Source organism: Myodes glareolus, chromosome 9 (assembly GCF_982192425.1).
Source record: "Myodes glareolus chromosome 9, mMyoGla1.1, whole genome shotgun sequence".
Taxonomy (NCBI): Eukaryota; Metazoa; Chordata; class Mammalia; order Rodentia; family Cricetidae; genus Myodes; species Myodes glareolus.
Genome location: NC_142034.1, coordinates 66,874,659 through 66,897,204, shown reverse-complemented (window position 1 = coordinate 66,897,204; position 22,546 = coordinate 66,874,659). Strand labels below are relative to the sequence as shown.

The window sequence follows — 22,546 nt, the reverse complement described above, 5'->3', positions numbered from 1 at the left end:
CACCTGAGAACAGAGAAGAGAGGCGAGGAGGAGATGGGATTCTCAAGGACTTACTAAGAATCAGTTTAGAAAATGTTGCAAAGAGTATGAGATGTCCGTTCCTGAGACCCAGATCCGGGTCTATGGAAGAATAGACTCTCCTTAAAGGTCACGCCCCTTTTAAGTTTGGATGTTAAAGCAAGGCAAATCAGTAGATGTTTGAGATGTCCTCAGCTGCCAGCTGAGGATCAAGTTCACAAAGCAAAGAGCTAGGATAGTGGGGTGGTCCAGACTGACACCCTGAATTCAATCCCATGAACCTACATGTGGACGGAGAGAAATGACACCTGGAAGCTATTCTCTAACCTCAGCACGCATGCCATGACACACGCAAGTGTGCACGTGCACACACACACACACACACAGAGAATAATGTAATTTAAAAATCATCTTTTATTTATGTTATGTATATGTTATTTATGTTTGTATGTATGTATTTATGTATACAGTGTTCTGGCTGCATGTATGCCTAAATGCTAGAAGAGGGCATCAGATCCCATTACAGATGGTTGTGAGACACCAGGTGGTTGCTGGGATTGAACTCAGGACCTTTGGACGAGCAGCCAGTGTTCTTAATTGCTGAACCATCTCTAGCAAAAACATAATTTCTAGCCTTACAATCATGCAAACCTGGGTTCAAGTCGTTACTTGTAGCATTGAGCAAATTATTTAAGGCTTTTTTTGGTTTTGGTTTTTTTTTTGTTTTTTTTGTTTGTTTTTGAGACACAGTTTCACTATGTACCACTTACTGGCCTGGCATTTGCTATATAGAGCAGGCTGACCTTGAACTCAGAGAGATTCTCCTGCCTCTGCCTCCCCAGTGCTGAGATTAGACAAGTGCCCCCACCCCTGGCATCACTGGTAAAATGTATTCACCTGTGGTCTGTGACATTGAATACTTTCATCCTCCCCTTGGGGTTGGTTGTCTTGAGTGTAAAGTGGGCCGAAGCACTGAGAAGGAGTCCCAAGGACCCGTGTATAGTAAGCGCTCTCTCCTCCGTTTAATTAGTCTATCCAGCTGGCACTTCTTGAACACTCGCACAATGCCTGATATGTTGCTGAGTGTCGTCAGTCGAGTGTTAGTGTGAACCAGAGCAGATGCTGCCCCCGTCCTTCTGAAGTGTGTGATCCAGGCATAGATGTGTTCCTCAAGCAGTCACAGCAAGTAAGCCTGCCCTAGGTTGTAGAGCTCCCATGTCAGGATCAAGCTGTGCCAGGAGCAGCCTAGGCTGAGAAGTTGGAGGAAGATTTCCCAGAGGAACTGGTGCCTGAGATGCAGTGTGGAGTTGGAACAGGGGCAGGTGTGATGGGTGTCTGTGATAGAGGAACCGTATACAAAGGTCTCACAGCAGGCGAGAGCGAGGTGTTATTTGAGAGGCAAAAGAAGCCCCCTAGAGCTCTAAGACCAAGGGAATGTGGGGAGAGGCCAAGCCTTGCAGAATTGTCTAAACCCAGTAAAGCATTTGGCTTCATTCTAAGAGCGATGGGAAGCCATTGAAGGATTTCAAAGGAGCTTTTATAATTATTAAGTTCAATAAATGTTAGTCCTATTGTTCTGTTCTGGGAACACTGGCCCGTCCTGGCGTCTCTCTCTGCCTGGATTTTATAAGTGCGCCATTTTAAAAGTGCATGCAGGAGGGCTGGGGAGAGGACTCTTTCTGCAGCTGAGCCTCAGGAAGAAGCTGGGTGGACTGTTAGACGATGGAGGGGAACGTCACTAGGAGTCTCCTGGGGTTGTTTGTTGGTATGTCAGTGTAAGAGGCAGATATGATATCAAAGGCCATGGAATCAAAAGTAACTGAGTGAGGGCCGTGAGCCTTGGGTTGGCCAGGTTCATGTTCCTATCCCAGCTATCCCTTCCAACTCCATCCCTTCTCTCTGAATCAGGGAATGTCAATAAATAGTTCTATCCTTAGGCTTGACTCTGCACAGATCCTGGTGCATAGAGAGCCCAGAAATGCTAGTCCTGTGGGGGAGAAAGCTACCCTGCTTCATCTCCTTCTGAATTTGAGGAGGTAGAAAGGAGGCAGCCAGTAGGGAGACCAAGGAGAACAACCGAGGCACAGGAGGCATGGGTGTGTCCCAGGGCAAGGAGAATCTATGCCAGCGCTGCAGAGAGGAGCCGCCAGGCACAGGAAGCGGTTCTCAGGGTCAGGGGTCTGAAGATGTCACTGTCGCAGGGTGTTGCTCCTAGCCTCTCCTTTGGTGCAGACCGCTTTCTGAGAGTTTTACAGCATCTTGCTTTGGGCCTGAACTAGGCCAGTGCAGATGCTGAGAATTCAAAGAGCCTAATTCTGGTCACTCCCCCACCATGAAACAGTCTGCAGGGAGACAGGGTCTCCCGGACAGGACAGGAGGCCCTCCTGTTCTGTGAACGAGGCAAGCAGGAAGCCTTGCGCATGGGCTGCGGTGCTGCTGCTGGTGGCTTGGGGGTGACAGTGGGTGGTCTGTGGAAATGCTGACAGCTTCAGCAGTTAGAAAGGGGAAAGAGAGAAACCAGGAGCATAGAGTCCAGCGGAAAGACCCAGAGCCTGGCTGAGTGCTCTCTGATGCAGAGCTCTGGGACTGTTTGCTCACTATCGATTCTGGAAGCGTCCACAAGAGAGGAGTCATTCGTAGGGCATGACACTGGGGCCTAGGAACCGGAGAGATTTATTTTCTACTGTGTGCTTTTTGGACTCTTTCTTATTTGACTCTTTCACAGTTGGTCTTTATTATTTCTGTAATTGCAAATCAAATTACAGGGTTTGGCTTTCAAAAAAAGGCAATGAAGGGTTTGGATCAGACCATTGGTTTTCCAGCTTTCTTTTAAATCGTCAAAACAGCTTCCCGCATAATCTTACACGAAAGCCTAATTAGTGTGTTACAGAGAGGAAGCCAGAGCCCAGCATGCTGGGAGGCCCCACCTCCTGGCCTCAGCGTCTCCTCATATCTATTGCACACGTAGAAAACAACCGGTTTCAGTGAGTTCTTTCAGACCTGTTTGCCTCTGCCTCTGTACCTGGCCTGTACTCATTTCGGAAGCTGGAGTGTGCCAGTCCTGAGCATTGGCTGCGGACCCCCACTGTAGCCACGGACCTCCTTCCCTTGCAGGAACTGGTAGCTGGCACCAGCTAAGTGTCACTCACAATCTTGGGCTGTGGGGAAACAGTCACCTCTGGATGCTTCTCTAAGGCTGGTGCATTGGCATCGTGTTTTCTATGTAAAATGCCCCTGACAGTCTCACGGGTTTGAACATTGTTCCCCAGACAGTGGCCCTATATGGGGAGATGGTGGAACTTTGGGAGGTGGGAGCCTAGTTGGAGGAAGTAGGTTGCTAGGGAGTTCGACACCTGGAGCCTGCATGAGAGAGAACTGACTCCCGCAAACTGTTCTCTGACCTCCACTTGCGCACTGTGACATACACACACATGAATACACACACACACACACACACACAACACGTACATGCATGCAGATCTGCTATAAATTAATTAATTAAATCAAATGATAGAGAAGTATTAAGAAGATGCCTTTACAGCCGTCCAACGCAAAAGCATTGATAGGCAAGATCCTCAGAGGACTGTGACAAAAGCCATTCACATTGTCGCAGTGTACCTGAGGCCACAGACCCCCCCCTGCCTGTGCACACAGGTTGCTTGGAGTCTGTGAAGGGGGAGATACAAGTACCTGCTTCCTAGGCCCGGAGGTTAGGACCTTGAAGAGGGCTGTAGCCGTGGTGCTCAGCGAATATCGTTGGTCATCATTGTTGTCATTGTCACATGGCTGCCATCATCAGATGCTTAGGGAGCTCGGACAGCTGCCCTTGCCACATCTTCCTTGGTCCTTTTGGTAAGACTGTCACCTCCCAGGATTTTATTTGCCTGTATATTAGAGGTGTTCTCCTGGCTCAGGGATTGCTAATTGGACTGCTGAACAAAAATCTAACTACAGACATGTTTGCTTATCCAGAGTCCTGTAAGAAGACTCAAAAAATAAACATCTAATATTTCCAGCTTCACTTTAAAAAAAAAAACAAAAACAAAAACCGAGTATTTCAATCTGTCAGCATTTGCTAGGTGACTGTGGGCTGGAACTAGGTGGCAGGTGCCCTGCCCCCACAGACCTGAAGACTGTTGCCGTCTTCTGTGTGCTGCCTTTTATACCTGGCCAACCTCTTCACTTACAGGGGTTCTGGAAGTTTGTGCCCTCGTCCTAGCCCTGGGCTTACTCCTTTCATGACTCAGTTGTAGTTTAAAAGGGAAATGTCCCCCACAAGCTCCTGTGCTTGAACATCTGGTACCCAGCTGGCGGTGCCTCTTGGGAAGGTTGTGGAACCTTTCGGAGATAGTAGTGCCTTGCTGGAGGGAATACGTCACTGAAGGTGGGCTTTCTAGCCCATGCGTTGTTCACGCTGCTTCCTGAGATGCCCATGTGATTAGCCAGCTTTCTGCTCCTGCTACTCTGCCTTCCCAGACTCTGGAGCTTGAGGCAGAATAACCTTTTCCTCCCTGAATCCTGGATATTTTTTACCACATCAGCAGGAAGGAAACTTAGACAAAATAAATAAATGATATGAAAAGAAACAAATCCAGCGACTGACCCTAAACGTCTTTTCATCCCTTGGGACCAGCGCCAGACCATCTATAAAGGGAGCAACCCCAGCGTCCAGCCTCAGCTCTCTCTAGTCTCTGGGCAGTTTGTAGAGTTTGTAAATGTTCTCCAGGGCCCTCTTATAACTAGGAAATCTAACAGGAACCCGTGACCACATGGAGCTGAGTAAGAAGGATGGGCGTGGCCCAGGGATGTTTCTGCAACACCTCCCAAAGGGTGATCTGCTGACACCCAGCTCGTGAGACTGATGCAGGGACTGGGAAAGGACCTTCTGCTGTCCTGACACCTTGAGCGCGGGTGGTGGACTGCTGTTGGACAGATGTGGAGCAGGCTCATGTGTTGAACTTGGTATGGTGCACGCCCCACACTTGCTCCAGTTACTCTTGGCACTCAGCACATTGCCCTAAAACGTGATGGCTTGGAACTGGAGAGGTGGCTCAGCAGTTGAGAGCCCTGGCTGCCCTCCCACAGGACCTGGATTTGATTCCCAGCCCCCACGTCACGGCTCACACCTATCTGTAACTCCAGTTCCAGGAGTTAGCCTCCACGGCATCAAGCACACACATGCTACACAGACAGGGCATTTGCCCTGCCAAATCCTATTGACTGGGACGTGTGCAGGATCTGCTCATGTTTAAAAAGGAAGGAGCCATGAACCTATCTCTTGCTGGGCTCACAGAAGGGCCTAGGAGATTGAGGTAAAAGATTTTGTTAGCAGCCAGTTTGGGAAGATAAAATAGAAGACAAAGTGTCATTAAGAAGTATAGTTGTTTTCTGTTGCCATATTTGGAGTTATCCTCCATTTAAAAGCTAGGTACTCCATAGGTCTTGACGCCAAGTGGGCTTGACTGAACCAAAATCAAGATGTCAGCCAACCTGGGCTCTAAAGTGGAAACTGGGTTAAGGCTCTGATCCCAACTGTTTCAAGCTGGTGGCAGAATTGAGACCTTGTGGATGGAGGATGGAAGCCTCCACTTCATTGCAGGCTCTCTGGTGGGTCTGGTCTCTGCTCCTCGGGCCATCCACAAACAGTCTCCTCAATCTCCAGAGCCCCCAGCTCCATGGCAAACTAATCCCCACTCCAAATCCGTCTGACTTTATTCTCACCCTGCCAGGTGGAGGATGCGCTCAGGGGTTGAGTGGGGTTAGGTGACTCTGGAAACTATTTGTTTCCTTTTGACATAGAACACACTGCAAGGAGAGGGGGAAGGTCGAGCGTGCGTGCGTGCGTGCGTACGTGTGTGTGTGTGTGTGTGTGTGTGTGTGTGTGTTATGCACAGGACCACCCATGCTTAGCAGTGGGGACTGTAAAAAATGCTTGGCCACCCTTAGAACTTTGGCTTTGGTTCTCAATGACCCGGAAACTAAAACAAAGCAGCCCTTCACAGATGGTTTGGAAACACGGGGTAGTGTCCAGGGGGAGGGAATAACATGTCTGCAAACAGCTGTAATCTAAGACTGAATCCTGCCTTCCAAAGAGCAGAGCATTGGGGCTCAGCGAGGTCGATCTTTAAATGCAGCGACCCAGATGGAGGCTTCAAGGAAGACATGAGGTCTGACCAGGCTTCACAAGGCAGACATGACTTGAATATTTAAGAAATGAGTTGGGCGGCCAAGACTCAGAGAGTTCTTTGGATTTTAACATCTGCAGATGCAAGGGACAAAATGACCCTTAGGTCATTTTATTGCCCTCTGTTCCCACAGACTACGCTTTATTGTAACTTTCAGTGGTCAGGCACTTCAAAGAACCCCTAAATCTTGCTCACGGGTCCACATGCTAGTGGATGCTTTCTCCAGCCTTGGGCTCCTTGATGCATCTCTGGTCATCCACGTGTAGTTGGAAACCCTGCTTCTCCTGCCTGGGATCTTGCATCTCTTTGGGAATTGATAGCCATCCATTAGCCCAGGATATTATTTTTGTCATTACTTTGACAATACCTGATTTTTTTAAAAAAAAAAAAAAAAAAAAAAGCGCTTAATGGAGGTTGGGGCTCACAGTAGAAAGAATAGTCCCTGGTAGGGAAGACATGACAGCGGGACCACGAGGCAACTGGTCACATGACATCTGCAGTCAGTAAGTAGAGAGGGATCATTCCTGGTGCTTCGCTTGCTTTCTCTCTCTCTCTCTTTTTTTTTTAATTCAACCCAGGATCCCACCCCATAATGCCCACATTCAGGATTGGCCTTTCCTGCTCGGTTAAACCTCTCTGGAAACTTTCTCACATCTCCCCCGCCACACACACCCCACCCAGAAGGTGTCTCCTATGTGATTCCAATCCCACATTGATCACAAAGGTTAGCCATCCAGATGTCTCGTGTTCCACTTACCTCTCACAGGTTTCCAGTGTCTTGGGTCAGGCAGAGAAAGTAACGGGGTGTGTGTGTGTGTGTGTATGTGTGTGTGTGTGAAAAAGTGCAAGTCTCTGGAGCTTCATTCGGTTCAAGCCTCATTCTGCCCCCATTGTTTCGGCCAAAGCAGCCAAAGGAGCCAGTCCTGCTTCCAGAAATGGGGAAGTGACAGTTTCAGTGGAAGGAGCCATATGCCATCTCATTGCAAGGACATTGAGAGGGAGATACAGGAAGAGATGGAAGACTAGGGCCACTTCCAGCCAGGCTACCACAGTAATGTGCTCGATCTAGCTAAATTCTCTAAAATTAAAGAACTTCCAATGCCTCAGACTAGGGGTTTGGTGAAATGGGCACTTGAAAACTGTGAATGTGACATTGTCTTTTTTTTCTTTTTTGGGGGAGGGGGGAGGACAGAGTGTTTGAGACAGGGTTTCTCTGTGTAGCTCTGGCTGTCTTGGAACTCTCTCTGTAGACCAGGATGGCCTCAAATTCACAGACATCTGCCTGCCTCTGCTTCCTGAGTGCTGGGATTAAAGACTTGCGCCACTAACGCCTGTCCTGTGACATGGTCTATTAATGGGTTGTACACACCAGGCTTGTGGGACAACTTCATTTCTCTTTCTTATGTGGTACCCCCATCCACTCCCATTCTACTCATCCTTCAGTGCCTGCCTAGCCCGGGACCCCTCTGCCAACTCCACCCAGATCCATTCTTAGAGAAGAATTTATGGTTCTGCTGCAATGGCCCGGTAGAAGTTTCCAGACTAGAATAATTTCGGATCTGACCTGTATCATAGACAGAAAACATTGCTTTAAAAAAAAAAAAAGTAAAACTGTTCGCTAACAAAATGTAGTTGCACAATGAATATGTATTGAATGGAAGAATGGTTGGTTGGATAGATGGATGTATCGATGGATCAGTGAGTGGTTAAGCTGGAGGTACTTCTAAAACTGTTACCATAAACTTATTTTTTTTCCTCCTGCCAAGTTACTGAGATTTACTGTGGACGTTTGTGTCTACGAGCTTTTCCTTGGTGGTCTTTGTTGTGTTTCTCTTTCCTAAGCTTAAGTCTTGATACATAGCCCTGGCTGGCCTCACGTTACAGGCGCTTGGCATCCGAATGCTTTGAGGAAACAAAGCAGAATAAAAACCCCAGTTGTGCATTGTGTAGGGAGGGAGCCATGCTGTGTTCTTTCTCACGAAGCCTGTAATTACTAGCAGAAAAAAAAAAATGAGGTCCCTAAGTTTCCTCCCTGGCTACATTAATCGCTACTCAGAGGCTGGGGTGGGGGGAGTATGGGGGTGGGGGGAACTTCTATTCAGATAGATTTTTGAAATGCTGTATTAAATAAACAGGCAACTTTCTGTGGGACTTCAGAGAGCCTTCATTTAGTGTGTGCATGTATGTGTGGATGTGTGAAGCAAGTGTGTACATGGGATGGAGGCGTGCATGAGTGTGGAGCCAGAGCCAGCCTTGGGTGGTATTCCTCAGGTGCTGTCCATATTGCTCTTTTGAGGCGGCCTCCAAAAGGACCTCGTACAGGCCTGGCACTTGCTGAGTGGGTTGGCCAGCCAGTGAGCACCAGGGACTCGCTGGTTGTGCCTCCCCAGTGTTGGAGTTACAAGTTTGGGACACAGTGGAGGTTTTATGTGGCTTCTGTGGCTTGAACTCAGGTCTCCCTGTTTGCAAGGCAGCCATTTTACCCACTGAGCTATTTCCTGGTCCTCACAGAACTCTTACTATGCTGACATGCACCATAGTGTGTGGATATGTCAGTGTTGAAAACTGGGGTGCAGAAGAGGGGGGTGATATACCATTTAAATCCCATCCATTTGCAAGTGTGTAACTCTTGGCTTTAAATACATTCCCAGTGCTGCCTGTTACCGCCCTGCCCCCACCTCCCCGCAGCGGCCCCCACCTCCCTCTCTTCACTCCACAGTAATACTCTAGTCTCTCTTTTACTGAATTTATCTCCTCGGTACTTACAGAAGTAGCATCATGGAGTACACATCCCTCTGTGCCTGGCTTATCTCCCTACGCATTAATAGGTCTTCAAGGTCTGTGTTGAAGTAGCTATCAAATGTCTGTCCCTTCCAAAGCTCAGTAGTGTGCCACTGTGTGTCTGGGCCGTGGCTTATTTATACTGATGGACACTACTTGAGTTGTGCTTTCCAACCGTGGTGACCGATGCTGCGGTGAACACCCGGGTCCCAGGCCTTTGTCTCTTCTGCTCAGGAGATGAGGCATCACGGGGTCACGTGATGGCCGTTTACCCTTCTGAGAAACCTCTAACCTTGTCCGAAGTAGCAGTCCTTCCCGCTGGCATTCTCAACAACACTCCCGTGGGCTCCAGTTTCTCCACCCATACCCTGCCAACACTCGCTTTCTGTTTACTCCGTTACACTATCCTGCTAGGCAGTAATGCCGCTTCGTGATAGGTTGAGCCCTAGTTCCCTAGGGGCCAGTGCCTGGAGTTCTGAACGGTCTTTGTGCACTCCGAAAAGGAGTCCTCCAGCAGTTGCACTTGGCCGTTCTATTCTAGTCCACATCTCGTACCTTGAAGAACAAAGATACAGTTGTAATGAATTCCAAGTCAGCCAAAATTTACGCTGTGCCTGATTGTTTAAGAAACTTTTGCGTCAAGCGTAGTGGTGCACACCTTTAATCCCAGCACTCAGGAGGCCGAGGCTGGCAGGTCTCTGTGAATCCAAGGCCATTCTAGTCTCCATAGCAAGTTCCAGGACAGTCAGTGCTACGTTATAGGGAGGGGAAAACAACAACAACAACAACAACAAGCAAAAACAGCCAACCAAAGAACAATGACAAAAAAGAAAGTTAAGACTAAATTTGAATGAATCAAGCAAGATAGGAGTTTTTCTCTCATCGAAAGGCCTGGAAGGGTGTGTGTATGTGTGTGCATGCGCGCACATGTGTGTGTGTGTGTGTGTGTGTGTGTGTGTGTGTATGCACGTGTGTATACATGCGAGAGCTAAAATGTCTGGCACTTCTACATGAAAATGAAAGCAAACCCAGAGGAAAGACAAATAGACCCTCCGCCACCAGCCTCCAGGGGTAAGATACAGACAGGAAGCTGACTAGCAATGAAGGAGGCAGGTGTGAGAGTTCAAAACCTGTGGCATCTTTCGAATCACCTTAGGCTGAGGTGAGCCCTCTCCCTTTAGAGTTGTGCAGCCCATTAAACTGACCTGAAACCATTTAATCAGAGGATAGCGTTAATCCTCAGAGCCCTTTATGGCATTAAATCCTTGTGACTATGTTAGGCACGTCTAATCCCTATGTGACCTTCCCTCCATCCAGGAAAAAAAAAAAAAAGGCATATCTGCCTATTCCTTCATTAGTGAAAATTAGACCTGCTTTTTGGGAGCTCCCAGTTTGGGGAGACAGGCACATCATCATCAGATGAGTCCTCATATGGGTGCTCAGAGGAACATGAAATGTGGAGCCCTGAGCATACTCTGGAATGCCAGGGCAGCTTGCATGAGACTTTCCTCCTGGACCAGCAGGATGCTAAGGGTATCCAGAAAATGGCATCTCAGCTCCCACTTGGTACTAGATTCTGAGAATCTCTGGCGGATGGTGCTAGTGAGATGCATTTATATTCTTGCACCATTTGGTTCTGGTTAAAATAAAAAACAAAACCAAACATGTTTTCTCCAAACAGCAAGTCAGATGGAGTCTGAGGTAGTCAGACTCACTTGATTCTTACTTGTGAGAATAAGAGCGGTCCTCCGTTTGGAAAAGGAAACATTTCCTCTAGCTGAGAACAAAGTCATCTCCATCCCCGTGTCTCTCATGGGAGGAGGAGGAGGAGGAGGAGGAGGAGGAGGAGGAGGAGGAGGAAACAGATCAAAGCATGTGGGTTTCAGCACTTTATTCCTGAGCTCTGCTCAGGCTCACTCCCTGCTCAGAGACCGTCTGTCGTTCCCACCTGCCAAGCACTGTCCAGACTTCCTCCTACTGTGTGGCTCATGTCTGCCTTTTGAAACTTATTTGTTCCTGCCAGATCGGGCTTTTGCCCTTAAGTAAATCTGTCTGTCACCTTCAAGCCTCCATTTCTTGGTTCATCACCTCAAGTTGGATTCCACCTGCACTGCTCCCAGACAGATCCCTCCCCATCTTTACACACATACACACAAACACACACACACACACACACACACACACACACACGCCCTGGACTTTTCTGTAGGAATCCTTACCCAGTTCATCTGGGTGAAGGGGATGTTAATTTTGACTCTTCTAAATATCTATAGATTATATGTGTGCCCTTTAAGGCAATACACTTACAGTGGTGTGTGTGTTTTCTTATGTCATCATGTTTTGTTGAGCCCGTGAACTGTCTTTTTTAGCTCTATGTACAAATACTTTTCTCATTGCTATGACAACATACATCATCAGAAGCAACTTACGGAAGGAAGATGTTGTTTTATTTTGTTTTTTGTTATCTGGGGGTGTTTGCATGTAGGCAGTGTATCACATACACATCTCGTTCCTCTGGCAGACAGAAGAGGGCATCAGATCCCCTGGAACTGGAATTACAGATGGTTGTGGACTGCCATGTGCTTTCTGGGAATAAGAACCAGGTCCTTTGAAAGGGCAACTAGTGCTCTCAACCATTGTACCATCTCTCCAGCCCCAGAAAGGGTTTGTATTCACTAATGGTTTAAGGAAGGTTATGGTCCATCATGTCTGGGATGGCACAGCAGCAGGAGCTGAGTGGGTGTGGAGCCGAGTGGGTGTGAGAGCATTGGGACCACAGGAAGAAGAGAGAAATGGATGCTGATACACAGTTTATTCTCCCTTTTATCCAGTTGGACCCTAAACCACGGGAGTGGTGCTATCTACACTCAGGGTGTCCTTTCCTTCCTCAGTTAAACCTCCCTGGCAGTGCCTCTTAGACACCCCCAGAGGTATGTCTCCTGGGTCTTCTATTGATGTGAAGAGACACCACAACCACAGCAACTCTTATAAAAAAAAGAAAGTTTGCTAATAGTCTTAGAGGGTTAGTCCATGAACACCATGGTGGGAAACATGGCGTGAGAACACTACCTAAAAGCTTTACATCCTGATCTGCAGGCAGAGACACTGAGTTTGTCATGGGGTTTTGAAACCTCAAAGCCCACCCCAATGACACATCTCTTTCCACAAGGCTACACCTATTCCAACAAGGTCACACCTCTCAGAGAGTTCCACCAAATGGGGACCAAGCATTCAAACATATGAGCCAATGGGGGCTGTTCTCATTCAGACTCCACACCCGGTATAAAGCAGCTCTGTGAATTTGGCTAAATAAGTTCTACCTGGTCCACTCTGACCTTGAAGGGAATACTGTATGTGTGTGCATGTGTGCATCTGTCTATGTCTATGTCTATGTGTCATGCATGCACATACAAGGGCTGTCTTCATTAAGGCTTCTATTGCTGTGAAAAGACCGCATGACCACGGTAACTCTTATTAAAGGGTGGCTTGCATTTTGAAATGTTTAATCCATTATCATCATGGTGCGACATGGTAGTGTGCAGGCAGACAGGACGCTCAGGAAAGAGCTGAGAATCCTACATTTTGACCAGCAGGCAATAGGAAGTGATACTAGGCATGGCTTGAGCATATATGAGACCTCAAAGCCCACCTCCCCAGTGACACACTTCCTCCAACAAAGCCACACCTCCCAATAGTACCACTCCCTGTGAGCTTATGGGGGGCAATTTACGTTCAAACTACCACAGGAGCTATTAGAATCTGTTAAACTTAATGAATGTTTGGCATCAAAGAGTGTGTATGCTCCTAAAGCAAAATCTGAAGGATGGGTTGGGAGTCTAGAGAACCACCCCAGCATCTGCAGTAAAGTCTCCCCTAATGCATCCCGAGACCTGGATGAACCCCACGACCCTCCTGTGGTTTTGAGGACCCTAGTCAGCTGGGCCAGGCCCTCGCTGGCAGGCACTGCCAGTTCTGCAGTCTCAGGATTGGACTGTGTGTTTTGACCCTTCTTTCTTCTCCAGCAGAATGCAGTTGGCTTTGTTTCGCTGTTCTCTCTTCAAAGGGTGCCAGACACACTAAATGGTGATTAAACAAAGATTAAAATTCCATTTGGATGAGCAAGTGAGTGGCATTTGGGGCCGTGATCGATTCCTTTGGAATGTTGACTAAGGGCACATGGGTTCCAGACACAGTCGCTCCAGGCACGCCCACTTGCGTTTGCCGTTTGCTGGGTAAAGGGATTCCTAGACACTGCGCCAGCCTCTCCAGCTGGCCCACATCCTCACAGCACTCCCTCCCTTTCTCTTCATCTCGTGTGGGGAGGGGACATTCTGGAAGCCGGTGGGAAGGGAAAGTATCAGAAGATGATTGCAAACCAGAAGAAAAGAAAAAAAAAAGAACTCAACTTTCAGAAACCCACCTCTGGATGTGCAGTGGGGTGGAAACACCCAAGCACCCTTGGGTTGAAAGTCTTGGCGTGCTCTTTGACATCATCGCCTGATCAGCGTCACTTAAGAGTTGTGTGTTTGGAGCTAGGAGATGGCTCAGGGGATAAGGCACTAGCTATGCGAGCGTGACAACCTGGTTCCCAGTCCCCGGCGCTCTCGTAAAAGCGGGAGTCCGTTGTCCCGTCACTTCTTTTCTGTTGTGGTTTCGTTTTTCATGACAGGATTTCTCTGTGGAGCTGTCCTGGGACTCACGCTGTAGGCCAGGCTGATCTGGAACTCACAGAGATCCGCCTGCCTCTGCCTCCCTAGTGCTGGGATTAAAGGTGCGTGCCACCACCACCCAGCCTAACACTCACTTCTGAGACTCTGTCCCGGGCGGAGCCATTAGCCAGCCCCCTGCAGTTCTAGAGCACTGGGAAGGGGTTTGAGTAGACATGCACCTAAGAATTTAAAGACTTAGTCCAAAAAAAAAAAAAAAAAAGAGTAAAATACCACCAAGTGGTAGTGGCCTGTGCCTTTAATCCCAGCACTCGGGAGACAGAGGCCAGTAGATCTCTGTGAGTGTCCGAGAGCAGCCTGGTCTATAGAGTGAGACAGGACAACCAAGGCTACAACAAACCCTGTGTTGGAAAAACAACAACAACAAAAAGATGTAGAATGCCATAATTACATTTTACATCGATTGCCTGTTGGAATGCTAGTGTTTTAGATATATATGCATGTATTGGGTCTAGAGAGATGGCTTAGCAGTTAAGAATGTTCACTAGTCTTCAGAGGACCTACATTCAGTTCCTAACACCTGTGTTTAGCAGCTCACCACCGCCGGTAGCTCCAGCTCCAGGGGACCCAATGCCCTCTTCTGGCCTCCTGCAGACATACCCACACACAGGCAACCGCGTGTATACATAATTAAAAATTAAAGACATCTTTAAAAACTGAATCTGTTACTAAATCTAAGCTCATGTATTTGTTTGCTTCCTTGAAGTGCCGAGGACTGAGCTAAGGGCTTTGTGAATGAACGCAAGCTCTCGGCCACTGACCACATCCCTTAGCCTCCACTTGTTTTGTTCTGTTTTGTTGTGTTTTGTTGGGTGACAGTATCTCGAGTGTATGCCAAGCTAGCCTAGGACTCAGGGTTTTCCTGCCTCTACCTCCTGGGTGCTGGGATTATGGGAGTGTACCACCGCACCCGGCCCCATTTTCTTTCTTCAGTGTGCAAAGCAGCTTGCTTCCGACGGCCATGTCTGCCTCACACATCCTTTCTGTTGGGCAGCAACACCCTTGGCACTTTCTCCCATGGGTGAAAAGATAAGCCTTCCTCTGAAAAGATAAACCGAGTTTCCTTCCTCTCCTGGGTGGCGCATTTCCAGGGGGTGGCCGTGAGCTTCTGTGCCCCCCTGGCTTCTGCCCATCTAGCCGGCACATGGCAGGCACTCAGAAAGATGCTGGGAGGGCTGGACAGGTGGTAGCGCTCCCTTGAGGTCCTGGACCTTTGTCACTGCCAGTATTCCCCCTTGCTTCCTTTTCACGGTTTCTTCTTTTTCTTTTCTTTTTTTTCAAAGGACGTACACAGTCGACCCAAAAAGACGTTTTTCTTGGGAGATGAGCAAAAGCTGAAAGACTGGCACGACACGGAGGCCATCAGGAGGGACGCACAGCGTGTAGGTATGGAGGGCTGAGTGTGGGCATCGCGTAGCTGCGGCCACCGGCGTGTGCACGTGTTGTGTGTGTCGGGACCATCTGGACCTCTTGTTCACTTCCTGCCTGCCACCGTCCTTCCTAATTCCTCTACCCACCTTTCACCTGTTCTGACCTCTCCCATCAGCACCAGACCCACTGTCTTCGGGTTTGCCCTGCCGCCTTCCAATTAGCAAGTGACCGTGTCTCTAGCAGGACCCAACTCCTACTCAAGTAAGTGGCGGTGATTGGAGTTGGCACAGGTTGAACACAGAGCAAGTTCCACTCTGAGCAACCTGATCAGCCTTTATGGCCCACTGAATAAGAGGGGACCTGTACCTCAGAGATACGATGGCATCTGCCAGCCATCACACGGGGAGAAGAAGGCCAACCTGGGACTTGAACCCAGGTCTGGAAGGCAGAACCAGTACCTCACCAGCTTCCGAACTGTCTGCATGGGCTTCAGCTCCAGTTTCCTTTTGCTAATGGGGCTTCGTCACCTTTCTTGTGAGGCTGGCGGATAAGGGAAGGGCCAGCATGAGGAGATAAAGAGACTGTGTGGAGACTCTTCTCAGTGGAGTCCAGGTAGAGGTCAGGAGAGCTCCAGTGCCAGCTGCCAGCACAAGGGGCCACCAATGAAATCGGCCTCCCCATCTGTGGGTGCCCACATGCAGTTTGCCTGGGCAACCTCAGAAGGCTTTTCTGCAGGTGCGGAGCTAGGCTGAGGTCCCTCTGCTTGAGTGGAAAGTTGATACAGCAGCCCGAGGGACTGAGCTCATGTGTGGTGATCTGGGTTAAAGGTGTCCCTTCTAAATTATTTATGACCAAACCAGCTCACTACAAAGCTTGGAAGAGAACAGGCGTAAGAACTGAGCTGGTGCCCAGGGCATCCCCAGTCCTGCCGCCCAGAATGCTTCTCCATGTGCCAGGACTGCTATATGAACGGGGATGGATGTTGCTTAACTTAAGAAAGGAAACATCTGCAGAGAGCCAGCTGGCCAGACAATGGTGCCTGAGTCATTAGAATATTGGGTTGGCTAGCAAGGGAAGAAAGAACAGCTAGGAAATTAAGAAAAAAAAATGAATGACTGTTTACTTTTTCGTTTGTTGAAATAAAATTATATGTAAGTAGTAAAGAGTAAATACTTTTTTAAAATTAATTTATAATTGCCTAATTATAAAAAAGAAAAGAGCAAGCGATTAATGAGACTGGGGAGTGCTAAGTACACCCAGGCATTTCATACTGAGTGTCCTCTTCAGCTATCACAGTGGACCTTGTCTGATGAAAAGACGCAAGCTGCAGCCTTGCCAGGATGCCGTGCTGCGGTCCTGCTGGCTGGCCCTTGCTCCCTCTCCTCTGCTAAGCCTTTGGGTCTGATCATTAACACCCTTTCACCCCCATGGGGGTCTCCTGATGCCTTGCTCCGAGCGTGAGCTCAGGCCTCTTTCTGCCTGCTGCACCTCCACAGTATCGGTGTCCTCAGTACCCAGAGGGCCATTGGCCTCCAGCAGTGGCTGCTGGGACTGAAGCTTGGATACTCGACAGCGGAGACCCATGAGTTGCTTGTGTCAGTTCTTGGTTACCAGAGGCCCACGGGAACCCCAGAGAGCACGCTGTCAGAGCACTGGAGGCCCGAACATGCTCTCGGAGCACCGGAGGCCCTGCTCAGGCATATTACACCCAGACTGCCACCCTTTTGTCCCCCGAGTCTGACTGCAGTAGAACTTTCCAAGTAGACCTGGCTTAGTAGATAAGGTGGCTCTTAATTTACCTCCCAACTTTAAAGAGAAATCAAGGCGTGTTTTATCATTGTGGCATCTTAAAAATAGTTTATTTATTATTTATTTACAGCTGTACTAAGGACCCAACCCCAACCCAGCAGCTCGAGGCGCTAGGCAAGCACTCCGCCACTAAGCTGCATCCTAGCCCTTGTTTATGGCAATTTTGATTTGCACAGAACATTTGCCTCGCATCGATGGGAATCAGATCGCCGCAAGTTTATCTGGTGCTTTACAGTTTACAGAAAGGGTTCACTTGTGTGGCCTCTCATTGACTCCCCAGACATGTTGCTAGTATCAGAAGAGACAGTTGTGGCTGAGCGAGCCGGGTTTATCAGCTCAGAGAAGGGAAGGTGGACCTGGCTCTTGTCCAGAGGAACTCAGTGGGCAGGGGGTTCTGGCTCTGGAGGGAGTACAGGGAGCTTGGTCTTCGGCCCTCACACCCGGTTCTGTGACCTTTTATGAGTTTCAGTATACCTGCAGAATGAGAGTTCTCCAGTCCACTCTTCAGGGTTGCTGTAGGAACACTAGGAAAAAGATGGATGGTATGCATGAATGCTGGTACCCTTCCCTTCTTCTCACTTCCCTCTGCACAATTTGGGGGGATGTTTAGGTGACGTTAATCTTGCTTGTTGAGAGCCAGGGAGGTGGATCTATAGTTAAGAGCATTTGCTGCTCTTCCAGAGGTACAAGTTTGGGTCCCATGTCTGGTAGCTTATAACTGCCAGTAACTCCAGTTCCAGGGGATCTGATGCCCTCTTCTGACCTCCACAGGCACCTGCACACACACACACACACACACACACACACACAAACACACACTTTAAAATTTCTTTTTAGATTTATTTATTACATTTTATATGTATGAGTGTTTTGCCTGTGTATGTATATGTGTGCCTGGTGCCCAAGGAGTTCAGAAGAGGGCATCAGATCTATGTATGTATATTCCACGTGTGCCTGGTGCCCAAGGGGTTCAGAAGAGGGCATCACATCTGTGTACGTATACTCCGTGTGTGCCTGGTGCCCAAGGGGTTCAGAAGAGGGCAGCAGATCCCCTAGAACTGGAGTTGTGAATGTCTGTAAAGCACTCTGTGGGTGCTGCCCCTGAACCCAGGTGCTCTTAACTGCTGATCCATCTCTCCAGCCCCACATAATTTAAAAAAAAAAAATTGAAGAAAACTTTTTCTTTTAGATCTGGGTTGTCTAATTTTTTTTTTCCTTGAGAAATGCCTAGAATATTCGTAAAGTTCACCCTCGGTCTGTCTGTGGGGGCCTCTCCAGTGACAAGCAGATCTTTGGGGCTCTGACCTGGTGGCTATAAGTCACAGGGAGGAAGACATGAGAGCATGGGTTTAGGGGGAAAAGCACCAAGATTAACTGTTCTTCAAGGGAAGAGATGTATTATACTGTCAACGATAGTCCGGTGGGATTCCAAAGAGAGAGCCTTCAATCTCACGAAGCGTGGCATCTATCCTTAAAGGTTTCCTTGCGTAGCCTGGGAGCAGGCCTAGTTAATCTATGATCTCGTGGTAGCCCACAGTGCTTGCCTATAGTCAGCTTGTCTCCAGTGTCCAGGTGGCAGAGGGAGGGAGAGGATTTGGCTCCTCGTGAGAGCAGTGAGCGGCCTGCCCACTTTCCAAAGAAACCCTTGGAAAAGAGAGGGACTCCAAGAAGGTGTGGCTGGCTCTTGACCTCCAGAACAACCCCAGGAGGGTTTGAATGGTTGAATCCTCTGATGAAGCTGATGTGGGGACAGTTTGGAGGGAGACAGAAGTAGGAGGTGGGGTCTCTGTGAAGGAAGTAGAACAGCGAGAGAGTGTCCTCCTGGCTGAGTCTCACCCCGGTCTCTTGTTGTACTCTTCTCCCTCTTCCTGCTTTCTGTGCCTGCCCCCCACCTCTCCCATGCACTCCTGCTGCCACTGTGTTCTGCTTCACAGCAGGCACAAAAGCTCAAAGTCATGTGACCTCTCTGGAAAAAAAATCTTTCCTCTCTTAAGTTGCTTTTCTCGGGTCCTTGGTCACAGTAATGCAGAAGTCACTAATATGCCCCATGACCAGGTATAAGATTTTTTAAAAAGTCGATGTCTTTATTTTATTTTATGTGTATTTGAGTGTTCTGCCGGCAAGTAAGTCTGTGTACCACATGTGTGCAGTGGCCATGGAGGCCATAAGAGGACACCTGATCCCTGGAACTGGAGTTGCAGGTGGCTGTGAGCCACGGCGTGAGTGCTGCGACTCAAATCTGAGTTCTCTGCGAGAGCAGCCAGTGCTCTTAACCACTGAGCCGTCTCTCCAGCCTCAGACATAAGCCTTTATCCACCCTCCAGTCCTTCTCTCCCCAGTCTGAACCCCTGTAGATGTCAGGTGAACCAGCAACACTGAATTTGCTCTCTGCCTCTAGGAAATGGAGAACAGGGGAGGCCTTACCCCATGACCGATGCCGAGAGAGTGGACCAGGCCTACCGAGAAAATGGATTTAACATCTACGTCAGTGATAAGATCTCCCTGAATCGCTCTCTCCCCGATATCCGGCACCCAAAGTGAGTGTCCCACCTCTCATCTCCTGCCTATGAGTTTTGCCCATTGCTCTGGGTTGTGAATTTAGTTACGCAAAGTGCCGCCGGCCTCCTGTGGACCAGAGCCTCTGCAGAGGCTCCGATTATCCAACCTTCTGCCGCTTGAAGCTGACGTGGCCAGGGATGGTACTGTCTATTGGTCTGTTCCCTCTCTCCAGGGGTCGAAGCCAACAATTCTCGGTCTCTCGAACGGCTACATCAGTTCGCCTGGGAATTTGTTATGTGTGCGCGCGTCTGTGCATGCGTGTAAGAGAGGGAGAGAAGGGGAGGGAAGGAGGAAGGGAGGGGACACATGTGCCCCAACAAACATGTGGAGGTCAGAGGACAGCCTCTGGTGTGGGTCCTTGCCTTCTGCTTTGTTTGTGGCAGGGTCTGTTTGTTGTTCACTGTGTGCACGGCAGGCTAGCTGCTGCCAGCTCCTAGGGAATCCTCTTCTCCCTCTCCCACCTCACTGTCAGAGTGTGGGGGTTACAGATGGTGCACTACTGTGTCTGGCTTTATCTAGGCTCTAGCACTTCAAACCCCGGTCCCCAGGCTTGCTCAGCAAACACTCTGCCCCCTGAGCGATCTCTCCAGCCCAGTCCTCCACTCAGATTAACTCTGTCAAAGCACAACGCTGTGGTGTTGCTGGGTTCAGACCGGTGAGCTGACACTGAGAGTTACCAGACCAAACCCTGTGCCCAACATCTGGAGCACTAATTGTCATGACTGTAAAACACTTATACCACGTGCCCCAGCCTTGCACCATCACAAGCTCCTAGGAAGCAACACAGTGGCTCATCTCTCACTGTTCTCCTGGTGTGGGCCTTCAACTATCCATCCTCCTGCCTCAGCCTCCCAAATAGCTGGGATGACAGGCCTTCGCATCAGGCCCAGCTCATGTACCTCATAAATTCTGCACTAACCGTGGGGAAGGCTAGATTGTATGGGATGTTTTTATATGATTATAGAATAAGGAAATCCTCAACTGTATAACAGTCCGAAGTTGAAAACAGTGTCTGCTTAATTGGCTTCTTTTCCTTTTCTTTTTTTTAAATTTTATGTGTATGTATGTGAGGTTACATACGCCACAACATGCCTGTAGAGGTCAGAAGACTGCTTATAGGAGTCAGTTTTCCCCTTCTACCGTGTAGGTTCCTGGGATTGAACTCAGGCTTGGCAATAGTCACTTTTACTTACCAGCTGAGCCATCTCTGCAGGTTTTCGTCCTTATTTTGTGCGTGTGGTTTTTTTTTTCCTTCCACGTTAAAAACGTTGCTCTGCAGTGTGCTCACAGTTTGGGGGGGGGGGGGAGTCTGTGCTCAGGAGGCCTCTGGCACCTCAGTTAGCAGCCTGTCCACCCTACCAGCCTCCTGGTTGATAACGTTGAGTACTTCCGACACCTGCTTTTCACAGCGTTACTAAGTGTGGAAGCTGAGTTTCCGGCAGAGTCAGCAGATACCTTGAAGCCTTCCTCTGTCCCCAGAGAGGAAGCTCTCCCGCGGTTTGACAGTGGGAGCACCTGAGTAAATTAGAGCGCTTGAGCGGCCTAGTGCCTAGTTCTTTTAGCTTAAACAACTTCTCAGGTGGGAGCCGGGATTCCTCTTTGCCTTTCTTTTATCCCTTCAATTTTGGCAGCAACATGGCAAGAGCAGGATGTAAGGGGCTGTTTGTTTGTATCGGGGCGCCTTTGCTCACGCCAGAAGCTGCTCTGGAGACACCCACCCATGGAGAACAGGGGCTAGGCAGTTTGGTCACAACTGGCTGCGTTGGCATGTGGGAGGTGACCAGCTGGCTCCGAGCAGGCCTGCCCTCTGCACCCCCTGCCCAGTGAGTATAAGCACAGGCTGGTTGGTGGGCTGGCCTGCTTTCCCTGCTCCTTGGGGAACCCAGCCCAGCTGCTTGGCAACTGAACACAGAGGCTCTTCAGGACCCACGGCAGGTGACACAAGGGGACCTCGGCTGCAGAAGTATCGAGTCCGTAGGCTCCTCTGGGATGCATCAGTTGCGGTTTTGGTTTCACAGTACAATGCTAACTATGCTGGGGATGACAGCAGCCTGCAGCCACGACCTGCTGGCTCCATGGTGCACATGGAACGTCAGGAAGAAGTGAATGGAATCGTCGTCTACCACCTTCCCACCCCCACACCCCTTTTGGCTTTTTCCTTTTGTGTTAACATGATAAGATTTATGATATGTGGTGTATCTCCTCCAAAGAACTTATGGGTTATTGTAATAGTCCAGATTCTCTGGAGTCTCTTTACAACTCCAGCAGGTTACAGAGTCCGAAGGAGAAGGAAGGTTGAGCTTGTTGCCTCCAACAGACGTATTACACACGCTAATACAATGAGATGGTCTGGGGAGATGGCCAAGTTGATAGAGTGCTTGCGGCACACAAGTATGAAGACCTGAGTTCAAATTCCCAGCCAGCACCCACATAAAAGTCAGGTATAGTGGCACACATGTGCCTCTTCTGCTAGCGGTGGGGGAGGGGTGCAGAGACTAGTGGATCCCTACAGCACAGAGAGGGCTAGGCAGTCTGTGGAGGGTCTGCCAGTGGATTCCCGTTCAGTATATGTCTTAGAGGGGAAAGAATCACTCAGGAGAACTAGAGAAACCCCACTGATGATCGATAGCTGCCTTTTCCCACCGCTGAGACTAGGAAAACTCATAATTCACACTTCCCGGGGAGGTGGGTACAGTGTCTGGCAGCGCTTCTGTACCTTAGTGGGAATCCTTTAACCCTCTGGACCAGTCTTGAAAATAATCATAAATTACGAACTGGAAGGATAAAAGTGTTTTCGGGTACCTTAATGTAGTGTAAAGCTCAAGGGTACAGACGTACAGACAGCCGACTGTGAACACTGACAGCCAGTCAAAATGTAGTAGGAGTGCAAAGTGGCAGGGAGGGTGGCCTGTGACTATGAGAACAGTCGTCAGTCAGAACAGCCTGCCGCTGATGAAGATGTGGCATTAGCAGGACGCCACGCTGTGCTCTGTTTATAAAGCTAAGTAGAGACATAGGAGATACAGAAAGACTCAAACTCTAGAAATACAGAGGAGATACAGAAACACTCAAACTCTAGAAAAATACAGAGAAGAT

The 22,546-nt window shown here is 49.0% G+C and overlaps 1 protein-coding gene across 1 annotated transcript in view; it reads left to right on the top strand.

Annotated features, from left to right (window-relative positions):
- Galnt10 (polypeptide N-acetylgalactosaminyltransferase 10) overlaps nucleotides 1-22,546 on the top strand; it is a 140,464-nt gene that overhangs the window by 53,590 nt on the left and 64,328 nt on the right. Inside the window, 2 exon segments of the mRNA XM_087910619.1 lie at nucleotides 14,995-15,097; nucleotides 19,290-19,428. Coding sequence (XP_087766745.1) covers nucleotides 14,995-15,097; nucleotides 19,290-19,428 — 242 coding nt within the window.